Source organism: Myiozetetes cayanensis, unplaced genomic scaffold (genome assembly GCF_022539395.1).
Source record: "Myiozetetes cayanensis isolate MyiCay16 unplaced genomic scaffold, myiCay2020 scf10, whole genome shotgun sequence".
NCBI lineage: Eukaryota > Metazoa > Chordata > Aves > Passeriformes > Tyrannidae > Myiozetetes > Myiozetetes cayanensis.
Window position 1 is genome coordinate 897,563 of NW_026086605.1, and position 20,997 is coordinate 918,559.

The 20,997-nt window shown below is 39.9% G+C and overlaps 1 protein-coding gene across 10 annotated transcripts; it reads right to left on the bottom strand.

Annotated features, from left to right (window-relative positions):
* Positions 1 to 1,626: 1,626 nt before the first annotated feature.
* Positions 1,627 to 19,656, bottom strand: FAM204A (family with sequence similarity 204 member A). 10 transcript variants are annotated; one of them, XM_050340876.1, is made up of 9 exons: positions 19,609 to 19,656; positions 18,770 to 19,101; positions 18,165 to 18,255; positions 17,593 to 17,636; positions 17,469 to 17,488; positions 16,761 to 16,863; positions 14,987 to 15,076; positions 4,252 to 4,358; positions 1,627 to 3,904 (listed from the first exon to the last, which is right to left on the bottom strand). In XM_050340876.1, exons 2-9 carry the CDS (start codon positions 19,022 to 19,024, stop codon positions 3,853 to 3,855), a joined length of 762 nt encoding a protein of 253 aa, XP_050196833.1. In that variant the 5' UTR covers positions 19,025 to 19,101; positions 19,609 to 19,656; the 3' UTR covers positions 1,627 to 3,852. The 10 variants fall into 10 exon arrangements, with proteins under 10 accessions (XP_050196833.1, XP_050196838.1, XP_050196837.1 ...); XM_050340881.1 differs by having other exon boundaries at positions 18,754 to 19,101; XM_050340880.1 differs by lacking the exon at positions 19,609 to 19,656 and adding an exon at positions 19,216 to 19,495 and having other exon boundaries at positions 18,754 to 19,101.
* Positions 19,657 to 20,997: the final 1,341 nt, after the last annotated feature.

Here is a 20,997-nt window from a genome sequence, read left to right on the forward strand (position 1 = left end):
AAGGAAAGAAACAGAAGAACTCTCAACTCTGTTACAAACAGTTCCTCAGAAACCAGGAAGACAAGATCTGATGGTATAATAAACACAGCTGGAGGCAGATCAAAGCAGTGCAGGCATTTTTCAACAAGAAAGATGACAACTTTCCTCAAATGAAATTAGGGTTTCTACTTACTCTTGTGATGCTCGGAACATCTGCGTTCAACATCCCAGTTTTTTCACTCTCTTGGTGGGACAGATGGTAATGAGGTGCCCAATTCCCAATGCCCTTCAGTGAGATTTAGGCACCTGCCTCATAATTTTTCAAGACTGATTTCTCTCTGTTATTCTCAGCTTTGACAAAGTACAAACCAGGAGATTCCATGTGCCACTCTGCTGCCAGGTTTGCCCTCACACAAACTGCTCACCCTTTGCATTTTCCTCTTTTTAGCCACCCCATTTGTGAACTAAAACCCCACCCTTTACTAATATATTTAATACTTTTTAAGATGCTTTGAGCTTGCACTAGAGGTACACTATAAATACACCCACATCTAAATTACCAACGTTCAAAAATAACAGGAAAAATACTCATTGGTGGATTAGCTACATATGATCAATGCCAAATAAAAATCTACTATGGTTTTGCTAAGGTCATTTAGTGCTGTGCAATTCTCATGAGGTAAATATTTTTGAAAGTGGGGAATGCTTTGAGATTAGGCAATACATTACAGTTTTTGATCAAATGCCAGAAGCCATAGGTGAATAGGAAACAGACATCAGTAATTACAGTTCGTACTTCAGCTATTTCAAAACCCCTTGCTTCAATGAGCAAGTATTAACTGGACAGACACTCCTTCACAAATTAGAGGCTGCAAAGACTTATTACACACCATATTTATCTTTGAAACTTGTCCAACAGAATTAAACTAAAAAAAAATAATGATACAGATTATGGTTGCAGGCAAAAAACTATTAAAACTCGAACAACTATATATATGTTTTTATCTGTCAAACTGTCCCTGCAGCCACACTTTGGTTAAGGAGCTCAGGAATGTGGTATTAAGAAATACTAGTAATTGTATTAGTATGCTGTTGTCAAACTTCAAACTGGCTGTATTTTATCATAGGAGCTGATAAAAGAATTTCTTGATTGTGCAGGCCTTCAAATGCAACAGAACGGCAAGAACAGGAGGTGGGAGCAGAAATGCAACTTTTTCCTCAGAAGACTTAAGGCTACTCAGGATATCCAAGAGAGCACCATGACCAGTGTTGGACAAAATATGACATTGTGGTGGAGAAAAAACTGGGGCAAAACTAGTGCAGGCAGTTCTGATCTCCAAGCCTTCTGAAGGGAGGAAGGTGCTCAGGCAAGGCTGCCTTTTAACTGTTGCCCAGCTCAAGATAGCATCAAATGAGCTCCTAATAAATACCTGGCTTCACAACAGATTCATACCCAAATTTATAATTTAAGCACATTCCTCTAGATTTCAGTCAGACTAGAAGCTAATGCAAACTTTTCATTTGCTAAAAGAATTATTATTACATCTCAAATTTAGTTCAGTCTAAGACATTAAAGCTGATTAAAAAGCTTAACGAGTTAATTAAACCAAGCACTTGTTTTAACAACATTGAACAGAAAAGGTTAGGTCTCAGAATGCAGTTTTACTTGTTTGGCCAAAATTTACAACACAGAAACAAACATTACCAAAAAAAAGTGTGAGGAATGCAAAACATTTCAAAACAGATCACCAATTTAGGAGGATGCTTATTAAAGGCACCATCGTGCATTCATTTATTATGTATTTATAGGATCTCTATAAAGCTGGATTAGGCTTTTGAATCTTCCCTGTTAACCAGAGATTCTGGAAATCAACTATAATAAGCAAATACTTTAGGTAGATAAAAATGCTTGAAATGTGACCATTCTAAATTCATGATACAAGTAACCCAATGCAAATATTCTGCATACTTCCTAAACAGTTACATGATTAATGGCCTAACATAAAACTGATTGGTAAAGTGAGAAGTATTAGAGGTGTTAGGGCAATAGCTGGTTTTTGAGGGTTTGGATTTCTTTTATAGCACATTTTCATAACAAAAAACACTGCTCCCTGTAACTAGATCAAGATCTTGATTTGACACATAAATACTGTTACTATTAAGAGTCTTTACTGCAAAAATATATACAGCATACTTAATACATTATATTAGTAATTTAAAATGTTTAATGGAACACTGCTGATGTGTTTGGCACTAAATAATCAGCATCACTCTGCTTTTCAGTATACAACAAGCAGAAAGGTCAACTGTATCTAACACCCATCTGCCAGCTGCTTAAAAAATAACAGAAATTATGGAGAGAGTGCCTGAACTTTTGGACAGGAGCACTTGGAACTGAGAAAAATCTCGATGAAGGTTCACGGTGTAACCTGTGTGTTTGCACACGTAAACATGCAATTTTCCTTTATAATCACTTTACTAGAGATAACACTTGCTTCCTTCCACACACAAGTTCCTAAAGCAATGTAGTTTGTAAGCCTAGAGTGAGATTTATGGTGTTATACTGCAGAAACCTGTTTAGCCCCTGATTTACAATCCTGGCAATTGTGTTCAACTCTGTCATCACAGCTAATTACAGCTAACTGCAGATTACCATGCTGCAAACTCTCATCTGTGTGAAAGAAATACGATGTTCTGCTAAAAAAAGACAGAGAATCAAATATCCCGAGGGCTAATGAACAAAAATGCACCATTCCAGCTCGGGCTGCAAAGCTGAACTCCCCGAATTGCTGCCGTAAAACTTCCAATTGCTGTTTGTTGGCAAGGTGTTTTAGCCTCAAGAACTTCCACAGTAAATCACCATTACGCTAATACCACACCTCTGGCCTGAAACATATTAATCTTGGTTAACAATAACTGACATTTACGTTACTGATTCAATTCGGGCCTTGTGGTGGCTACACATACACGCAAGAGCTTCAGGGAGGAAAGTTATTAGTTCTGAATGTGTACCTGCTTTTCACTGAGAACAATTTCGAAGAAACATTATCACCAGTTCTTGTTATAATCTTATAACATAAACATTCAAATCCTAATTGATCTGTAAAACACATGACTCCTAGGAAGATCTGCATTTGTATCTCGGGTGCACTTGACTGTACAACGTTAACACGGTTCAGATATTTTTCCAAGATACACAATTCTATATTTTATCTGCTCAAAGAAATTGGTACTTTTAAAACATGTGTTCTTGGGAAGGAGAGAAAAATCGGAATTTGAAATGTTCTGAAGAGTGTGGCACCAGGACATGACAAAAAGTACCAGATCCTTCCAGGAGAGGGACACAAATGTTTTGTGTTTCTATTTACTAAGGCTATAAATGCATAAATAATTTTGGTTTAAAACAGGTAGGATTGTTTTGCTTTTCTTTATTTAGAGTTCCCCTCCAGCTTTCAAGCAGGAAAGCAGTACTGCCTGCATTAAGTCTGTGTAACCCCAGCAGGAAAACTTACCCTTCCCCTTACACCCACCCCTCATAACTGCAGTACAGCACAAAACATGTTTGGACCAAGTGTTTTATTCCAAGTTCAGGCAGTTCTCTACCAGACTCCAAATGCATTCTGAAATGCATTAGCTAAGTTTTTCATATTTATGAGAAAAGTGCTACATTTAACATAGGATTGATGTTTAAATAGTACTTTTTACTATTTTATAAGACAGCACCAAAACAAGCCAGTGCAGTCTAACAGCAGGAAGATAAATACAAGGCACTGGATGTGCTGGGTTTTGTTTTTATGTTTAGATTTAACAAGATGCCTACAAAGATTCTTCAAGTAACAACAGGTATGTGACTTCTGAGGAAAGCACGACAGATTACATGTATCCCATGTTGCTTTTTGTTTCCCATCTTTTCTTGGCTTCAAATCTGAAACAGGACACAAAAACCACATTAGCAATCACAAGCTCGTGCGTTGCAGGTATTTAACCATGTTATTCTCAACAACAACAAAAATAAAACCTTATTTTTAATACTGTAATAAAGACATGAAGACAAATACAGCCATATAACCAGTACATTATTTCTGATAAAGCCTCTGCACTGAAGCCTGATACACTGCTACAAAACCCCACCGAAACCCAACAAGGTTAAACTAAACAAATAAGATTAGCACAAGCCTATTTCAACTAAGAAAACATTTAACTGAGATTGTGTTGTATACACTTAGTGCCAATGAAACCACAAATGTTTAATTCCATACTCAAATGACTTACCCCCAAGCAAGCTTCTTTTTCTTTTGAGCTTCTTGGGCAGCCTCTGCCTCTTGCTTGGCTTTCACGAAGTTGCGGCAAGCAGCTGCTTTGGCAATTTTCACACCGAGCTAAGACATGAAAAGGAACAAAGGAAAACTCATTAGATGCAAATGGCTCACATGAAATGTAAGCCTCACAAATTACTTGGTCTGATATTGTTTCTCAACAGTCAATAGATACCAAAATATCTTTCAAATATTAGGCCAATGATGTACTGCTAGATGGGACAGACAGCAATGTCTTGAGAGAAACACAAAGGTGCAGGATCCTGGGGCAAGAAATCCTTTCCACCAAACCCCTGAGTTTCAAAAATAAAAGCAAAGGGCAACAGCTCACTAGATCCTTTTGTTTGCTTGTTTTAAACAGACAGGAATACACAAAGACACAGTCTCCTTTATTAAGATCAGCCCCTGACCTCAGCTGTGATATCACGAGAGGTCTTACCAGTATCAAAACCACCCAAAAATATGATTTTATACAGGAAGAGCTGCTACTACCATGCATTTTCCAGTAGAGCCACTAACTATTTATAATCAGTCTGTCCAAAGATAAAAAAAACATTGTCCTTACTGTCTGTGCCATTTAGTCTTCACATTCCTAGCTTTTAGGTTTTAAGTGTGATGATACGCATGCTTTTCAAGTAAGGTTGTAAAGGCTGAAGGTGAATACCACTTTCCTTCCATGAACCTACTGAAACTGTGAGAATGCAGATCACTATAATGAATGTCAACTTGTTTATTGTAGTTACATTTTGTGGTTGCTGTCACGACCTGACATTATGAATTATAGAGGAATTTGTTCTCCAGAGTTACTACTAGTAACACCAAGACAAGTGAGCAATTCATTGAGCCAAAATTGCTACAAACTGATGTGGCCAAACAGGTTTTCTTTCAATCCACCCCAAAACCTACTGAAATTAGGAAACATGTTTCTGACTGGACTTTCTAAATTCTCCCCAGATGTCAGGGGAGCATCAAAGAACAGAGGCATGGGAGAGCCAGGTGTAAGAACAGCCTTTAACACTTTGGTTCAAGGTCCACGATGAATGGTAATACACTTGAACCATCTGCAGCATCTGCACAGACACTGATTTGCTCTGAGAAATGCTTTATCCAGATAAGGTCAGAGAGGACTCCAGAACACATCTCCAGGTGCAGATGACACGTTTTCTACGACCATCCCACCAAACACTTAATAGGTAGGTGATCATTTTGTTACCAAAGCAAAAAAACCCACCAAGCCAGCGTCACTAGAAGGTATTCTACCTTCTGGTCCTCTCAGGGTTCAAGAGTCAAGCAAGCAGCCCTTCTGCAGCAGCCTTTAAGAAAGGGCAGTAAGCACAGCACAGCAATATTTCATAAACACAGTGTTTGAAAAGGAAAACTGAATGCTGAACAAGTTTCTCATCCACTTTTTGTACATGCTATAAGGTCATATTTATGTACCTATGGAATCATCTCAATGCACAAAATAATTAATGTGACCAGCTATTTCAAAACTTTTATGTTATCTACATAATTTCCCCCCTGAGCATTAACATTTTATATAATCAGTAATTCAATGCCAACATCTGAACTGCCACATCTCAGGTCAATGACTAAAACATAACATTCTTTTATTTGCATTGTCACTTAATATTTAAGGGCAGCTATTAACTTTAATATACTTGCAGTATAAAAATGCCTAAGAAAACTCAACTAAAATATCCAAAAAATGTTTACTTTTAAATTGAAACAGGACTAATTATTAGCTTAAAGAATAGAGCACTCTGATGGCTGAAGTCAATCAGCAGAGCCATTCCTTTATTAACTGTATTTTACCTCCTAACACACTTGAAAATTAACTTTTACCAGGAGATGAATAACAGCACCTCCTTCTATTCCAGTGGCCTATTGAGCACTTACATACATACAAATATACACAAGTGAGGTCTACACAAGTGCTGCAGAAAAATCTTTTTATCTGTACTTCTTGGAAGACAGAATGAGTTCTCCCATTTCTAAAAAAGCACAGAAAAAACAGGATAATAAGATCCTCTGCAGCATATGGGGAAGTAAAAGGAGAAACATTTTGCAGCCTGGTTATCGTTTCTAGGCCACATAGAGTCAAATTTTCAAGACATGAAAACAAACGTTGCATATAAACAGACACAAACATTTTAGTCAGATTAAATGTCTTCTGCTCCCACCCACGCCCAGACATACATCTTCACTCCCTGCCCCCCCAAAGAGAAATCCATAAAAGCTTGGTCAATGGATTTTACATTAAAAAAAAAAAAAAAAAAAAAAGAAACTGCTAACATTTCAGGTCATCAGATAACTCAATAAAATACAATCTTAAAAGAAGTAAGAAAGCATGAATAAAAATATATACAACAATTTCTTGTGTAGTCAAAGTATCAGCATTTTCCATATAGAACATCCAATATTTTGCTGCATTTTAATTAAGGTGTCTAAACATTATCACAAAGAACTGCAAATTGGTCAGAGCACGCAGTAAGGAAAATTAAGCTCTAAAGGCTTTTTATCACCATATTTCAGGAACCAAGGGTGTAAAATGTTCTAATTTGGGATATATTAAAAGCCATAAAAGGTCTTTCAAAAAGATTAATGGTACTTTGCTTGGATTTAAGATAAGGGCTTTAGCTGGTTGGAAAAGCAGGGCCCTGGCTAGACCCTTGAGGCATTCATCTTTACAGCCACTTGGAAGATTTGTAAAAGCGTCTGCATAACCTCAAGCAAACGCACTGCGACATTTTTTTTTTTTTTTAAATTCCTTTCAATTTTACAGGTTTAAAGTGTGTAAATCATACTGGGTAGTAAAGCTGATATAATGGTTCATCCTTGTAACGCTATATATGTGTGTATTTTAAGACAAACATAAAAAAACCCCACAAACTGAAGTTTCTACAGGGCAAAGACCTTTCTATTTTGAAGCTGACCAAAAATCACGTCAAATATCTTACTCTAGATGTTTAATGCAGCATAAATGAAAATTTTCTACCAGTCTGAAATTGTTACCTTGTAACAAATATCTGAAGCTTCGCCTCTTTTTGAACACTTTCAAGGCGTTTATTTAAAAACACCAATTATCATACTTTAACTTTTTATGGAATAACAGGTCTCTATGAAAAATATTTATGCCGTTCTCTTTTGTTCTTTAATTAAATGAAAACAGATGTTTTCTGAAGTAAAGCGGAACCATTACTGGAGTACTTAAAGTGTTAAGGTCTTTAATTTTTATATCAGTTTGGTCTACAATTCCTGATTGTCTTTACTCAAGCTCAACATTAATGTCAAGCAAGTTACCTAGGAGACGAAAGAGATCAAAGAGACAAAAAACCCTCAAATGTCTGATTAATCAAGCCTGCAAACAGCTTATTTCTTTTAGCCTGCATGCAAGTATGAAAATGAGATTCTGGGAGCCGTACATTGTGCAGATTTGTTCATTCTTATCAGAACAAAGCCAGCGGCAGCTTATTTCATGGATCATTGGCACTGTCATCAGTGCTACACAGAACGGGTGACAGCTCCTCATTTTGAGGCTTGAACAAAATTAGCAAAAAGTCGGCACAAATTAGCCTCTCATCTTTTTAGTAATATGACATTATTCATTTACTTTTTATCCAATTTTTAATTTTTTCCTTGTCAGCTATCCCTTTCTAGTGTTTCTCGCACAGCATCATAAAACACTTTTAAAACAAGCAAAGAAATGGCTGAAGTTGAAATGGAATGTAGAGTTCAGGCAGAAGAGTAAACATTTTTATTAAGTTGCAACAGAATCTACTGTAACTTCCAGAAAACTTCCCTGCAAATCAAGACATTAAACATTAAACATCACTAAGCAAAGACTCCTCATTCAGACTGGAAATGCTGAATGATACAAGTACTGACACAACTGATTCAAGAACCGCTCCAGAAATATCTGGGTGTGAAATAAAAAATGTCAAACCCACAGAAGCTCCAACAACACACTGATATTCAAACAGGTCCTGAAATATCCTACGACCATACCAGAGAAGCCAAACAGCCCTTTAATACAGTGTTACAGTTTCTCATCAAATATGAATCTGGTTATTTCAGGCTTGCCTGTAGCAATGATTTTCTCCTTTTATGTTATGGAATGTTATCCATTGCTGACGTATATAAAATATATAAAGCAAACAAGGATACCGAGTGGATTTTGCAGTGAAAATTGTCCCCTTTCAATGATGTGTTCAACTTCCACTGTAAAATACTTTGTAATACCTTTGTTGTATTTTTATGCTGTGTATTACAACATCAAATTATATTTGGATGACACAGTAATGGAGCAAGGACAGAAAAACTGTTCTAATATTAAGCTCTTTGCTAGACTTAAACATTTAAATGCAAGTAACTTCTTCCATTCATGAGAAAACACAGCATTAAAAAATTAACCATAAGCTGTTAGATGCTTTACAGAGCCCCCTTATAACAAAGGCAGTTTTAAAAAAAGAACTGTAGTACTGTTTTCAGCAATTTCTTTATCTCTGTTCTTCTAAGTAAGAAAGCTTATTAACAAGCTTTGAACTTAAAATCACATTTACAATAATGTGCCATCAACAGTTTTATAAGCTAATTAGAAAAAAAGATTAATTAATGACTGGCTGCTAATAAAATGGCAATCATGAAGAAAGAAACCAAGGGTGCTAAGCTTCAACTACCACCAATTAAGAGCTAATTACAAACAAATTATATATGTGTTTTGCTGTGGGCTTTAATTTACTAAAATGGTTTTAATTAAAAGAGAAAACATGCTGATTAATTGAACTGCAGAAAAAATCTACAGTATAAACTGTGCTTTGTCTGTCTCTTTAATTAGACTTGTAACATCTGAAATCTTTTTTTAAGGTTTGTTAAGGAAAAGATATACATAATTAAGGGAGCATAAGAATGTAATTCTAGGTGATAACCCTGCCATGTTCTAAAGGTTAAAAGAAAACCACCTCAATGAAGAGAGGTATTTGGAAGCACCTCTACTAAGAGTAAGAAAGGAAAACCTTCAGAGATAAAAACAGAAGCTCTTTTTTTTTTTCCTTTTTGGGGGCTCTTCAACAGGCAAGACCTCCAAGCTAACTGGTACTTGGTGACATTCCATATCAAATTGCATCACTCACTTCAGGTTCCTAAAAACTCTATGAGAAATGGTAAATGCTGCACAGAATTTAGAAATTTTATTTTACCAACAGAATATCTTCAACAGAATATCGAACACCTGCCCATCTCTAACAGCAGTGTCACCACAATCCATCATATCCAACCCAGATTCTCAAATGCAAACCAGTTTCCAGAAGGGTTCTCAGCAGTCATGACCTACAACCCTGGTTGTGTTCTTCCCTTTCCAAGTGATGGGACCAGAAGTCATGGACAGACAGCAGGTCCTAATTTGATCATGAGGAAATGGGCAAACTGAAGCATCAAATTTGGGAGACAACAGCAGGACTGATCTTGCCATAGCATGAGAACGATATCCCAGTGAATGGCTAATTAATTTTATCAATTATGATGTAGATCTTTCATTTAAGTTTGATTAAGTACCAGAATGTCCCTATAAATTGCAGCTTTCAAAAATCTTTCACCAAAACGTCAAAAGCCACTAAGCTGAGCACTCAGAACAGTGCTGTCAAAAAGTCTGTGCTATTCAGAGACTGACAACTACTCCAGCAATTTAGCACACTAAATTACAAAATATTTTAGAAGTCCCTTTTGACAGGTAAGTCTAATATGGTCAAGACCATTTTATCATGTTCATGTTACAGTCCTCAGGCTAATGTGCTCTTAGACAATGTGGCACCTTCCTACCAGGCAGTTAACACAGAAACCACAAGAAAAGGCAAAGTTTGAGCTTTAGTCAGATTAGTCCTCAGAATATCTGAGCCATAAGAAATCTGTGTTCTGCTTTTTGAGACACCACAGCATGGCTTGAGCACAGAAGCACTATGAAAAAACCTCTCTGCCTAGGGGAATAAAGCTTGGAAAATATATATTAGGACTGGAGGTGGGGAATCTTTTCAGATTATTTGGTTTAATTAGGAAAACAATTTTTACAAGTATCACTCCAACCAGAAACCGATTTACAGCAAAGTGAAATTACCAGGTATCTCCACACACCACCCTTACTCAATGGGATGAACACATCCAACTATGCCCAGTCACAGTGCTCTAATTCATCAACATTTATTCTTTAAAAAAAATCTAGGCAGATTCCCACAAACACAGCAGGAACAACTTAATTACAGCTCAAGATACTACTCCAAGAAGATTTTTACCAAGCATTAAAAAGCTGACATAATTCCAAGTGTCTGTTCCCAGCCACATATCCAAGTTCCTGCTATGGTTAGATCTCAGCTACCCCACCCTAGGGCATCACCAAAAGAAAACATTTTACTTCAGCCCAGATAGATGTCCCCATAAACTTTATTCTCTCAATAACTTTCATTCTAAAAGGTTTAGAATTTCTTTAATAACTCCTACATTATTAACAGCAGCTCTATTGGCACCCCTCAAGTTAAACAAGTCATCCTTAAATGCAGTGTTCCAACAATAGCTTTAGGTGTTCCAGCCTACATTTGAGAAGCAGAACTCTGAAACACGAAGAACTCTGCCAATGCTGGAAGCCCTGGAATGTGATAACAGAGACAGCAACTGGATTACAACAATGAACAATGACTGTGCACATTATACCATGCACACTGCAATGAATTGCTAGTTATTTAATGCTAATAGCACTGTACTGCAGCTATCAAAGAAATAATTCAGCAGTCTGCCTGTGCTTGAAGATCTACAGTGAGCTAAGCAGTATGAGCCATGTGCATTATGTTGTTCCTCAACACATTTATCCAAGCAGTGCTGATCTTGTACACTCCAACTGCATCACAGGCTGAGGTGCTCCAGCAGAAGCTAAAGGAGCAGAGAACTGATGGCCCAAATTATTCTGTACAACATAGTACAGTGATGTCAGCATTTCTGCAGGAAGAATTTCACTTGTCAAAAAAAGAATGAAATCAAGAATTGCAGGATCACTAGACCTCTCAGTGAAGCAGGATATCCCACATGAGAACATGCTCTGGAGATGGCTGAGGATACCACATTTAAGGATCTGCTACCCTGATAACTGACAACAGGAGACAAGGGCCAACACTTTGTAGTGAGGTTTGTCAAGAGGTCACACAGAGTATCAGCATCATTATGTAAGTACAATTCATTTTTATAACAGAACCAACTGCCAATAAGACAGGGGTAACACACATCAGGTAATCTCAAAAGCTGCACAGGAATCCTCACTAGGAAATACAGCATGATGTATAAGGTATCCAAGCTCTAACTCTCAGTCTCAAACCTGGAACACTACCAGACTGAGAAGTTTTGTTTCAAAAATCACCATTTGTGCATATTTGCCAAAGCAGAAGCAAACAACAAATAACATATTGCCCAATGCCTCATTTACTGCAGTACAGTAACGTTTTCCTCACGGAACCTGCAACAAGTACCACTGGGAAAGCAAAAGACCCAAAACCTCGAAGCAGTATCACATTTAGGTTTTTAGGATGTAAAATTCTGTAATGCATTCACAGCTGCTAGATTACGCATATTGCCTAAGTCATCACTGATTTTGAATGAATTTGGTTTTAAAAAACCTTTTCTCACTGTGTCATAATGATAGCATATTGACAGCATCATTTTGACATTCCTTTGCTTTTTAGGACGTGTTTTTACTGTCTATACTCATCATCTGTTTATTTTTGGCTTCATTTTTCTAAATACTGGAGCTGCCCTATCAGTTTCACAGGCTTATAAATGTTATACATCAAAAATTAGTTTCACTTATTAAGGCAGGAAACGGCTTTAAGAACTCTGGGATCTGTGCCTCAAAGCAAAAGCTTTATCAGCAGGTTCCAGTCACTGCTTCTTGCAAAAGAAAATGGTGCCGATTAAACCCCCAAACACCTGATTTCAAAAGGAACACCTACCCACTGAACAGTCTGCACACGGCTGCCAGGGGGGCTGCACCCCAAACAGCACACAGCTGCTTCTCACACAGCCCCTGTCCCCAGCCCCGGAACACTGCCCCAGAAAAATGAAAACTACCCAGAAAGAGATGGAGGGGAGATAAAAGAACAATAATTTCATCCAAGCATTGCTCCAGACTTCAGAAGTGGTGCCCTTCAACACAGCCATAGTGCACGCCCGGCTCGCTCACAGTGCTGTGCTGCATTTGGAAGTCAGAGGGACACAAAGAGCCCACACTTTAAAAATTAACTCACTTCTCAGAAGCATTATGTAAAAAGAGTTTCAAAAGGGACATTTCCTTAAACTGCCAGGAGAAGGAAGGCAGCGAGTGAATCAACTCTGCACAACATGAAAGCAACATTAACTGTACTTGTACACAAAGCAAGGAGTGTTGAATCAACCTCTTGCATAAGCAAATCCTTCTCTATAGCTCTTCACTGAATCAGTCACTCTTAGAACAATTTCCTTAGGAAAAAAGGCATTTTAAAAGATCCATTTAAAAAAATACAGCTTCTGAAAATCACAAAGGAAAATGAACCTTGCAGTGAATAATGGAACACATCCTTACAACAGCAGAGAACCCCAGTGAATTCACATGGAATCTGCCTCTACAGGACTCCTCATGAGAGATCAAGCCAGTCATTTGAGTTTTCCTTCTTTCAACACACTATTTATTCAGATAAACCCACTTAACCAAAACCAAGTCAAGGCTGTGAATACTAATAATGTTTCAAGCATTTTGTTTTCAGAATTACAACATGCTAATATTTGAAAGTCAACAATTTGGAGCTAATGTTCCACAAATAATAATACATTGCTGCAGCACCTGGGATGTGCTAGACGTTGTATAATCCCATGGCTACCAAAATCAGATAACAGTTTATCATAAATATTACAAAACCTTAAAACTTCTTACATTAATTTGTTTTTATAGTCAAACAATTTGCACTAGAACCTCAGTATGTTTTATTGATTATGATACTCTAACCACTTTAGAGCAGATGGGATAACGACATTTGTGAAGGAGAACGGCAAGTGTTTTTCATGTTGCACACATGAAAGGTAATGTCACAGCCAGAAGCTGGTCAGACCTGAAGGGAACATCAGGACACGTTCCTATCACTGTCAATAGCTGTAATCTTTGCAGATTGAAGTCCTGTGATCACGGGTGACAAGGCAGATAAGAGTCTAGTCATTAGAAACTGCCCTGAGTGACTAACTGGAGGAGTTCAATGACTGTGTAAGAACACTCCCTGAGGAACAGTTAGTTTTACCTAACCTTACAGAACTTAAACAACTTTATTTCTATTTCAAAAGCCATCTCTTTTTAAAGCCACCACAACACTGTAATACATCGCAACAAACAGATTTAAATCTGCAGTTTTACATTAAAGCTTACTTTAAACCCCCCAGTATTTAAGAAACATTTACAATATCTGAGTGACTACTCATTAAAATTTGTCTTTTCAATACCTTTAAATTTTGAAAGCATATACAGTGGACAGAAAACTCTCACTACCTGTGTGAAGATGGAAGAAGATGCAAAATGCAGGAATGAAAGCAAAAATTACATAATTATTTTAAATATAAATCTAGAATCTCTAAATTATACAAACCAGATTATTTAGCTTTTTCCTGAACTGGCTTCAAAGCTATTCCAGCCATATTTTTATCCTGGTTTTCTTCCTCTGCATTTTCTCCCCCGTGCACAACTAGCAGTGGGCAAAACAGACCCCGTGGATTTAAATTACATATTTACAGATACATTACATATACAGCTGCTACCACCTACCTTATGTGCACCTATTTAAGTACTTCTGACATGAAATGATCAGAGCTACCTGATAGAATCCTCACCAGTTTAAGTATTTCCTGAGCACTACACACAGATTTAACAGGGTCCAATTTTTATAGCAAAGAGCAGCACAGCTCTTCATGAAATTTCTCACATGCACCAACAGACAAGACAACATCTTGAAAAAACTTGTGTTTTTCTCACCTGGATTTGTTTTTAGATATGCATTTACACACTAAAAAGTTATGACAAGGAGAAAAAAAAAAATCCAAAACAATTCTAAGGCTACAGCAATGTATCTGACAACCACCTACTCCCATTCTTCTCCTGAATTCTTCTAGCCATCAACTCCTGAAAGCATGAACACACAGGAAGAAAGAGTCTTGGAACACAAGTTGGGGTATGTATGTCCTTATTTGGACACATCTCACTCTAAGCTTGGTAAATCTCTACCTGTCTTCAGCCTTCCCAAGCTGATTGAGGTGGTAATGTCAAATAAAATACGAGGCCCAGGGAACTGGGAGGAATGGAACATCCTACTCCTGTTCTCTTGGCTTGCAACACGCAGAGAGATCAGAACCTCCCTGTGGATGACTAGTTACCAACCCCTGTGAACCGAGGAGTCAGCAGCAAGGCTTTGAAGCAAAGTTACTTGGCACTGTTTGTGGCTGAATTTTCAAGTCTTAAACACAGCTCCAGCTGTCCAAGCCTTACTAGGTCAGCAGCAAAGTCCTTCAGTCACTGCCAGGACCCTGCTCAAGGAACAGGAAAGATGGAGCAAACAATCAACCCTGTTTTAGCCAGGACACTTCTTGTACAGACGCACCAGAACTCAACATCCCCTCGGAGTGTTTGTGAACAGCCCACTCACCTCACGCATGGCCAGCCTGTCACTCAGCTCCTCAGCCTTGGCAATGTCACCTTCAGCCACACACCTCTCTATGCTCAGTTCAAGGCCAGACTAGGAAAAAGAAAAAAAATCTTTAAGACAACAAGAACACATTTAAACAGAGCACCTCCTTTCTAAAAGTATTTCTTTCATAAGATTCTTCAGGACACTGCACAAACCTGCACTTTCTATGTGACACAGACCACTCTGTCTATGGACTGTCATGGACAGTGTAATTAAGAATTCCCTGAAAGGCTGCCCGAGCACAAATCATTGCATTAGTTCCACCTTATGTGCAGGATAATACTATAGGTTAAAAAAATTACACGGACTAGTTTATGCCTGTCACAATGAAATTTCATCTGAAGATCTGTCTTATCTCTTCCATCCCCGGAGCCTTCTAAACAAAATGTGAAATATATGTGTCAGGTAACATGAAGAATGGCAATTACCACTGTATCGTTACAGTTCCAAGATCTTATCTCTCTCCAAAAACCGAGTTCTGGCACGATGCCACTCCCTGTACTAATAAATTAAAAATTCTAGCAGCCCTTCGGAAAACAGTGAAAAAGCTTCAGAATTTAAAGGTTATTTTCTTATTTTCAGAGGTTATGATCAATGTAACATAACTCGTTCAACAGCAATATTTTACAAATAACACCACCATAAAAAGTAAATATTTCCTGGAAATTATAGTTGGAAACTTCTGATGGAATACAGAAGGGTAACATAACAGAGGGCACTGACTTCAGAATTTCACAGAAAAACTTACTCTCATAACAAAAGACAATTTACAGCCTCATGGGTTTTAAATATTAGTGATGCTAAAGAAAACACATTTGACAGTTTCATAACAAACTCTTTTCTAAGAGACAAAACCAAAAAAGCTAACAGAATTCTGGAAAAACAGGGATGTGCAAACTCTGCACTTGAATTATGTCAGGTGGTAGCTGAACATAAAAAAGGCACAATTGGAAATTGCAGTGATAGCCAGTTCTGTGAGATGTGTTTTCTGAAAATAATGAGACACACTTTCCACTAAAGTCCCTGAACTTCTGTGGAAACCACCTGCATTTTAACACTTTGGGCCTCATTCCAGATCTCTCCTGACCGGTTTAACGACAACCAAACAGCCACCAAAATTAAGAAGCGAACAACATCTCATGACTTTCATGCAGAAACCTACTGCAGGCAAATGGAAAAACCAAAATGTATCCTAAAGGTGGCTAAATGAACATTTGATGTCATAGCACTTACAGGAACACTACAGAACAAACAGTGCTACCAGGAACTCACCATGCACAAAGTTTCTTAATTGTCCATTATGTGCACCAGTTAGTTCAAACATGACTAGTTACACAGTATTTATGAGCAGAAAGTGTTAGAATCCCATCAAAAATGCATGATAGGTTTGCCCCTTTAATTCCTATAGCCACTGGTGTCAACTGAAGGATTTCTGTGACACATTTTAAAGTTAAAACACGACTAAACAGAAGAAAATAAAAAGTCAAACACCACATATGAAGCATTCTGAGAAAACATAACCAGACAGGAACCAAGCCTGGATGCTGTCTCAACAGCAAGCACAGCAACCATTCAAAACATTTATTTATTAATAATGTACACAAATCTGCCCTTCCTGAGAGTGACTTCATCATTTACTCTCAAATAAGCCTCAGTTTTATTCCCATCTCAGTAATGTCAACTTCTTTTACTGCCAAGTATAAGCTGACACTGCCTTTGTATCAACATTCACCTTTTGTGGGGCCCTGCTATGCACAGGTGATTCGAATCTATCATTGATTCCAAAGTACTGTGTAAGTTCTTTCCATTTCTCTTCATTTTCCAACTGTTGGCTACTAAAAATAAACAAACAAGACATCAGTGTAACCAGTCCCCTTTCCACAACTTGTAATATTCTGTGCTAAATAGGATTCAATGCTAAAATAAACTCTCCCACTTGGCAGGCATGCTCTCTTCACCCATTCAGTTCTTAATTCAAGTGAGATTAATTATTCCTCCCCCTCTGTAAGTATAATTCCAGAATGCTGAAAGCAAGCTGATAGAATCATAGAATCATTCAGGCTGAAAAAGACCTTTAAGATCATCAAATCCAACTGTAAATGTAACACAGAAGGAAATACAATACAAGAAGGAAGAAAGAAGAGAATGAGCAGGCTGAACAGAAGGTTGCATGCAGTTACTTGCAAAACACTATCAGGAATAACATTAAGTCTATTTTAAGTCAGATTGAATAATAAATTAGTGTTGATTTTTAAAATCAAGCAGTAAGTCCTTTAAGCAATCACTGGTACAAACTCAGCCTGCCCAAGAGAGACACTGAACAAATTCAGCAGATATTTAACATGGTGTTCAAAATCAGGCTTTGGTCATGCCTGCCATCAAGCTTCTTTTTACAAGTTTTGCCTGATACTAAAAATGGACCTCAGGAAATCACATTGACCTGGTTACAGTCACATTGACCTGGTTACAATCACATTGACCTGGTTACAGTCACATTGACCTGGTTACAATCACATTGACCTGGTTACAATCACATTGACCTGGTTACAATCAATCACATTGACCTGGTTATACCTCTTAGTCACCTCATCGGCCTTCGTCTGTTTTGCTGAGGGGAAAAAAGAAAAGAGAGATGCAGCATTACACAGCAATACCCCACAGCACCCAGGGAAGTCCCAGAGCTCTAATTGGCCACATTTCCTTTGAAGGGCTGCCACACTGGGATTTTTACCCAATGATTCAAACCACTCAGCTAAACTGAGTTAAACTCCTACAGTATCTGCGAAGAAGTTGTAACTACAACACACCAAAGTATGATTTATAAAATTACTGAGATACACTTAACCATTATAGATCAATATTAACTGAGAAAGTTCTACCTTCTTTTAAAGAAGAGGACAAATATATTACTTGCATTTTGAAGTTGCGATTTGCAACCTTCACCTGCAAGTGTTGTACACAACTGGAAAAATACAACCCTACATAACAGACAGAATACATCTACTCAGGCATTCAGTTCTTCATTAAAAAGAAAAAAAAAAAAGCGCCAAACAAAACCAACTCCCCACCCCAAACCCAGCATGTGCTGATAACAATTCAATTTTGAGAAAGCAAATTCCATAATTACAAAAAACACCTTTTCGGTGGCGCTTTCTCTTTCGGCATCTGTTTTCCTGCTGTGCTTCCATTTTCATTTCACGGTGCTTCTTCTGAAGCTCCACAAATTTCTGCAAGATTAAGAAAAAGCAAATCAGTATTTTTAATTTCCCCCCCCCCCATTTTTAAGAAACTACATACTGTGCTGAGAAATGCTGTCACAGTATCTTATTATCCACAGTACCTGATGTTAACTACTATACTCAGATTTATAAATCAAGAACATCCAACTCTAATGGTGTTAAAACAGAATTGGTTCTAATCCTTCACCACCTCTCCCTGACTTTCTGCCCTCCCAGCATCCCAGGACTACTCAAAACTGACAATTTTCTCATGGAATGTGCTGCAGAATACATTTCTGCTGCTGCCTAGTTATAACAACTCCTTGTGCCACCACCAAACTACCCAGTCACTTCCTACCTAAATCCCTGTTCTCCCTGCTTGAAACAACCTCAGGTATATCCTTCAATCATGTTACATTTCATTGCAGCTGAAAAATAACATTGAGTTATTTTGATCTAAAAATCAGCCATCTGACTTTGAGCCTGTTGCCCTGCTGGTTTGGAGACCTGCAGAGACACGCACGTTCCAGATGTGTACAGAGACTCCAGGAGGGCACGTCTGACACTCGCTTTCCTCATCTGCCAGCGGCGCCACAACAGGTTCGCTGCTGGCACTGCTGCCCTGCCCACTCCTGTCCAAGAGTTCAGACAGCTGAGCTCCCTCAGTGTCCTCCGGTGCCCCTTTCTTCCAAGAGGAGGCAGGTGAATCGTCTGCACCATCAGAACTCGAATCGACATCACTTTCGTTCACTCCTGGGGGTAGCAGCCCGCTCCACATCCTCCAGGTTCAGCAAGAGCAAACCACGTCCAGGCACTGCAGACTCGCCAGGTCACCCATCCCGAGGGGAAAAACACCTGCAGGGGAGAGAACAGACACACCAAACACGCCATCGGAAACACTTCAGCTTCTCACAGGCAACTATCGGTACGCGCCTTAGACAAGCACATTGTAAAGCTTCTGCTACTTACTGTTTGGAGAGGAGCAGACGATTTGAGCGCACAGGTTGACGCTTTGGTTCATTCCGCCCCCCGCCTTCCCGTTCTTTAAAGTTATGCCCCTTCGCATTTGTTTACGGCTGCTTTCGGTTTAGGGGCAGCAAACGCCTCCCGTGCCTCCATCGGAGCAGCTTCCAGGGGAGCACAAGCCCTGCCCTGGGCGGCACGGCAGAGCCGGCACGGCACAGCCCGCCCGGGGCACCCGCTCCGGGGGAAAAGCGGCTGCACCGCAGGGCGGGGAACGGCAAACGGCACTCCCCCAGCCCCCCCAGGCCGGGCGGCGCTGCCAACAGCCCGCAGGGTCCCGCAAAGAGCCCGCAGAGCTCCTCCGCTGTCCCGGCCCCGGCCCCGCCCGGCCCTGTTTACCTGGCCGCCATCTTGGCACCGCCGGAACACCCCGCCCGCCCATTGGGCAGTGCCGTCCAGCCAATCAGCGGCCCCGCCGGTCTCCATGGCAACGCGGCGGGGCGGCCCCCGGGAGGTGTGGCCGTGGGAGGGGGGGCGGGTCCTGGGAATGGGGGCGTGTCCTGGGAATGGGGGCGTGTCCTGGGAATGGGGGCGTGTCCTGGGAATGGGGCGTGCCCTGGGAAAGGGTGGGATGTGCCCTGGGAAGGGGTGGGTTGTTCTTTGGGAAGATGTGGGATGTTCTTTGGGAAGGGGTGGGGTGTTCTTTGGGAAGGTGTGGGGTGTTCCCTGGGAAGGTGTGGGCTGTTCCCTGGGAAGGTGTGGGGTGTTCCCTGGGAAGGTGTGGGGTGTTCCCTGTGAGGGGAACAGATTCCCACAGGCTTCCGGAAGAGTTCCCGAAGGGGCAGCTGGCCCAACAAGTGCCACTGAGGTTGTTGTCAGAATCACAGAACCAGTGAGGCTGGACGAGACCTCTGAGGCCATCGAGTCCAGCCTGTGGCCGAACACCACCACGTCACCCAGCCCATGGCATTGATGCCACGTCCAGGCTTCCCTTGAGTACCTCCAGGGACGGTGACTCCACCACCTCCCTGGACAGCCCATTCCAATGTCTAATCACCCTTTTTGTGGAGAAATTCCCCCTCATGTCCAACCTGACCCTCCCCTGGCACATCTTGAGGTGGTTTCCTCTCACCCTGTCCCTCGTTCCCTGGGAGCAGAGCCCGACCCCCACATGGCTCCCCGCTCCTGTCAGAGGGTTGCAGAGAGTGATAAGGTCCCCACTGAGCCTCCTTTTCTCCAGGCTCAACAACCCCAGCTCCCTCAGCTGCTCCTCATGAGGCTCGTGCTTCTTTCAGAAGAAAGACAGGCAGCAGGTTGTACAAAAGTCCTGGCTGCCGAAAAGAAATATGGCATCTGTTCCAAGAGTAAACCCTATAATCACGTCATACCAAAGCGTTTATGCTGGCACAGAATGACTATGGTCATACTCTTCAGGACACAGAGGGAGGTTTAGGTTGGTCATTAGGAAGAAGCTCTACACAGAAAGGGAGATCAGACATTGGAATGGGCTGCCCAGGGAGGTGGTGGAGTTACTGTCTCTGGAGGCATTTAAGGGAAGACTGGACGTGGCACTCAGTGCCATGGTCTGGTTGACAAGATGCTGTTAGGTCATAGGCTGGACTTGATCATACCAGAGGTCTTTTCCAACCCAGTTGATTCTGTAATTCTCTGAAGAGAGCAGAAGATCTAAAAAGAGATATTTTTCAAGAACTGAAAAGTCCTTTCAAGGTTCCCACTAGTGCCCTGGATTAATGTGGGAAAGAGAAAACCACAAAAACGCGAAGTCAC

Excerpts from the sequence above, each read along its gene's own strand:
- FAM204A (XM_050340876.1), bottom strand. The coding sequence starts at position 19,024 with ATGTGGAGCGGGCTGCTACCCCCAGGAGTGAACGAAAGTGATGTCGAT. Across the intron at positions 18,256-18,769 it reads TCTCTGTACACATCTGGAAC|AAATTTGTGGAGCTTCAGAA; the intron begins GTGCGTGTCTCT and ends TTAATCTTGCAG. Across the intron at positions 3,905-4,251 it reads AAAAAGAAGCTTGCTTGGGG|ATTTGAAGCCAAGAAAAGAT; the intron begins GTAAGTCATTTG and ends GTCCTGTTTCAG.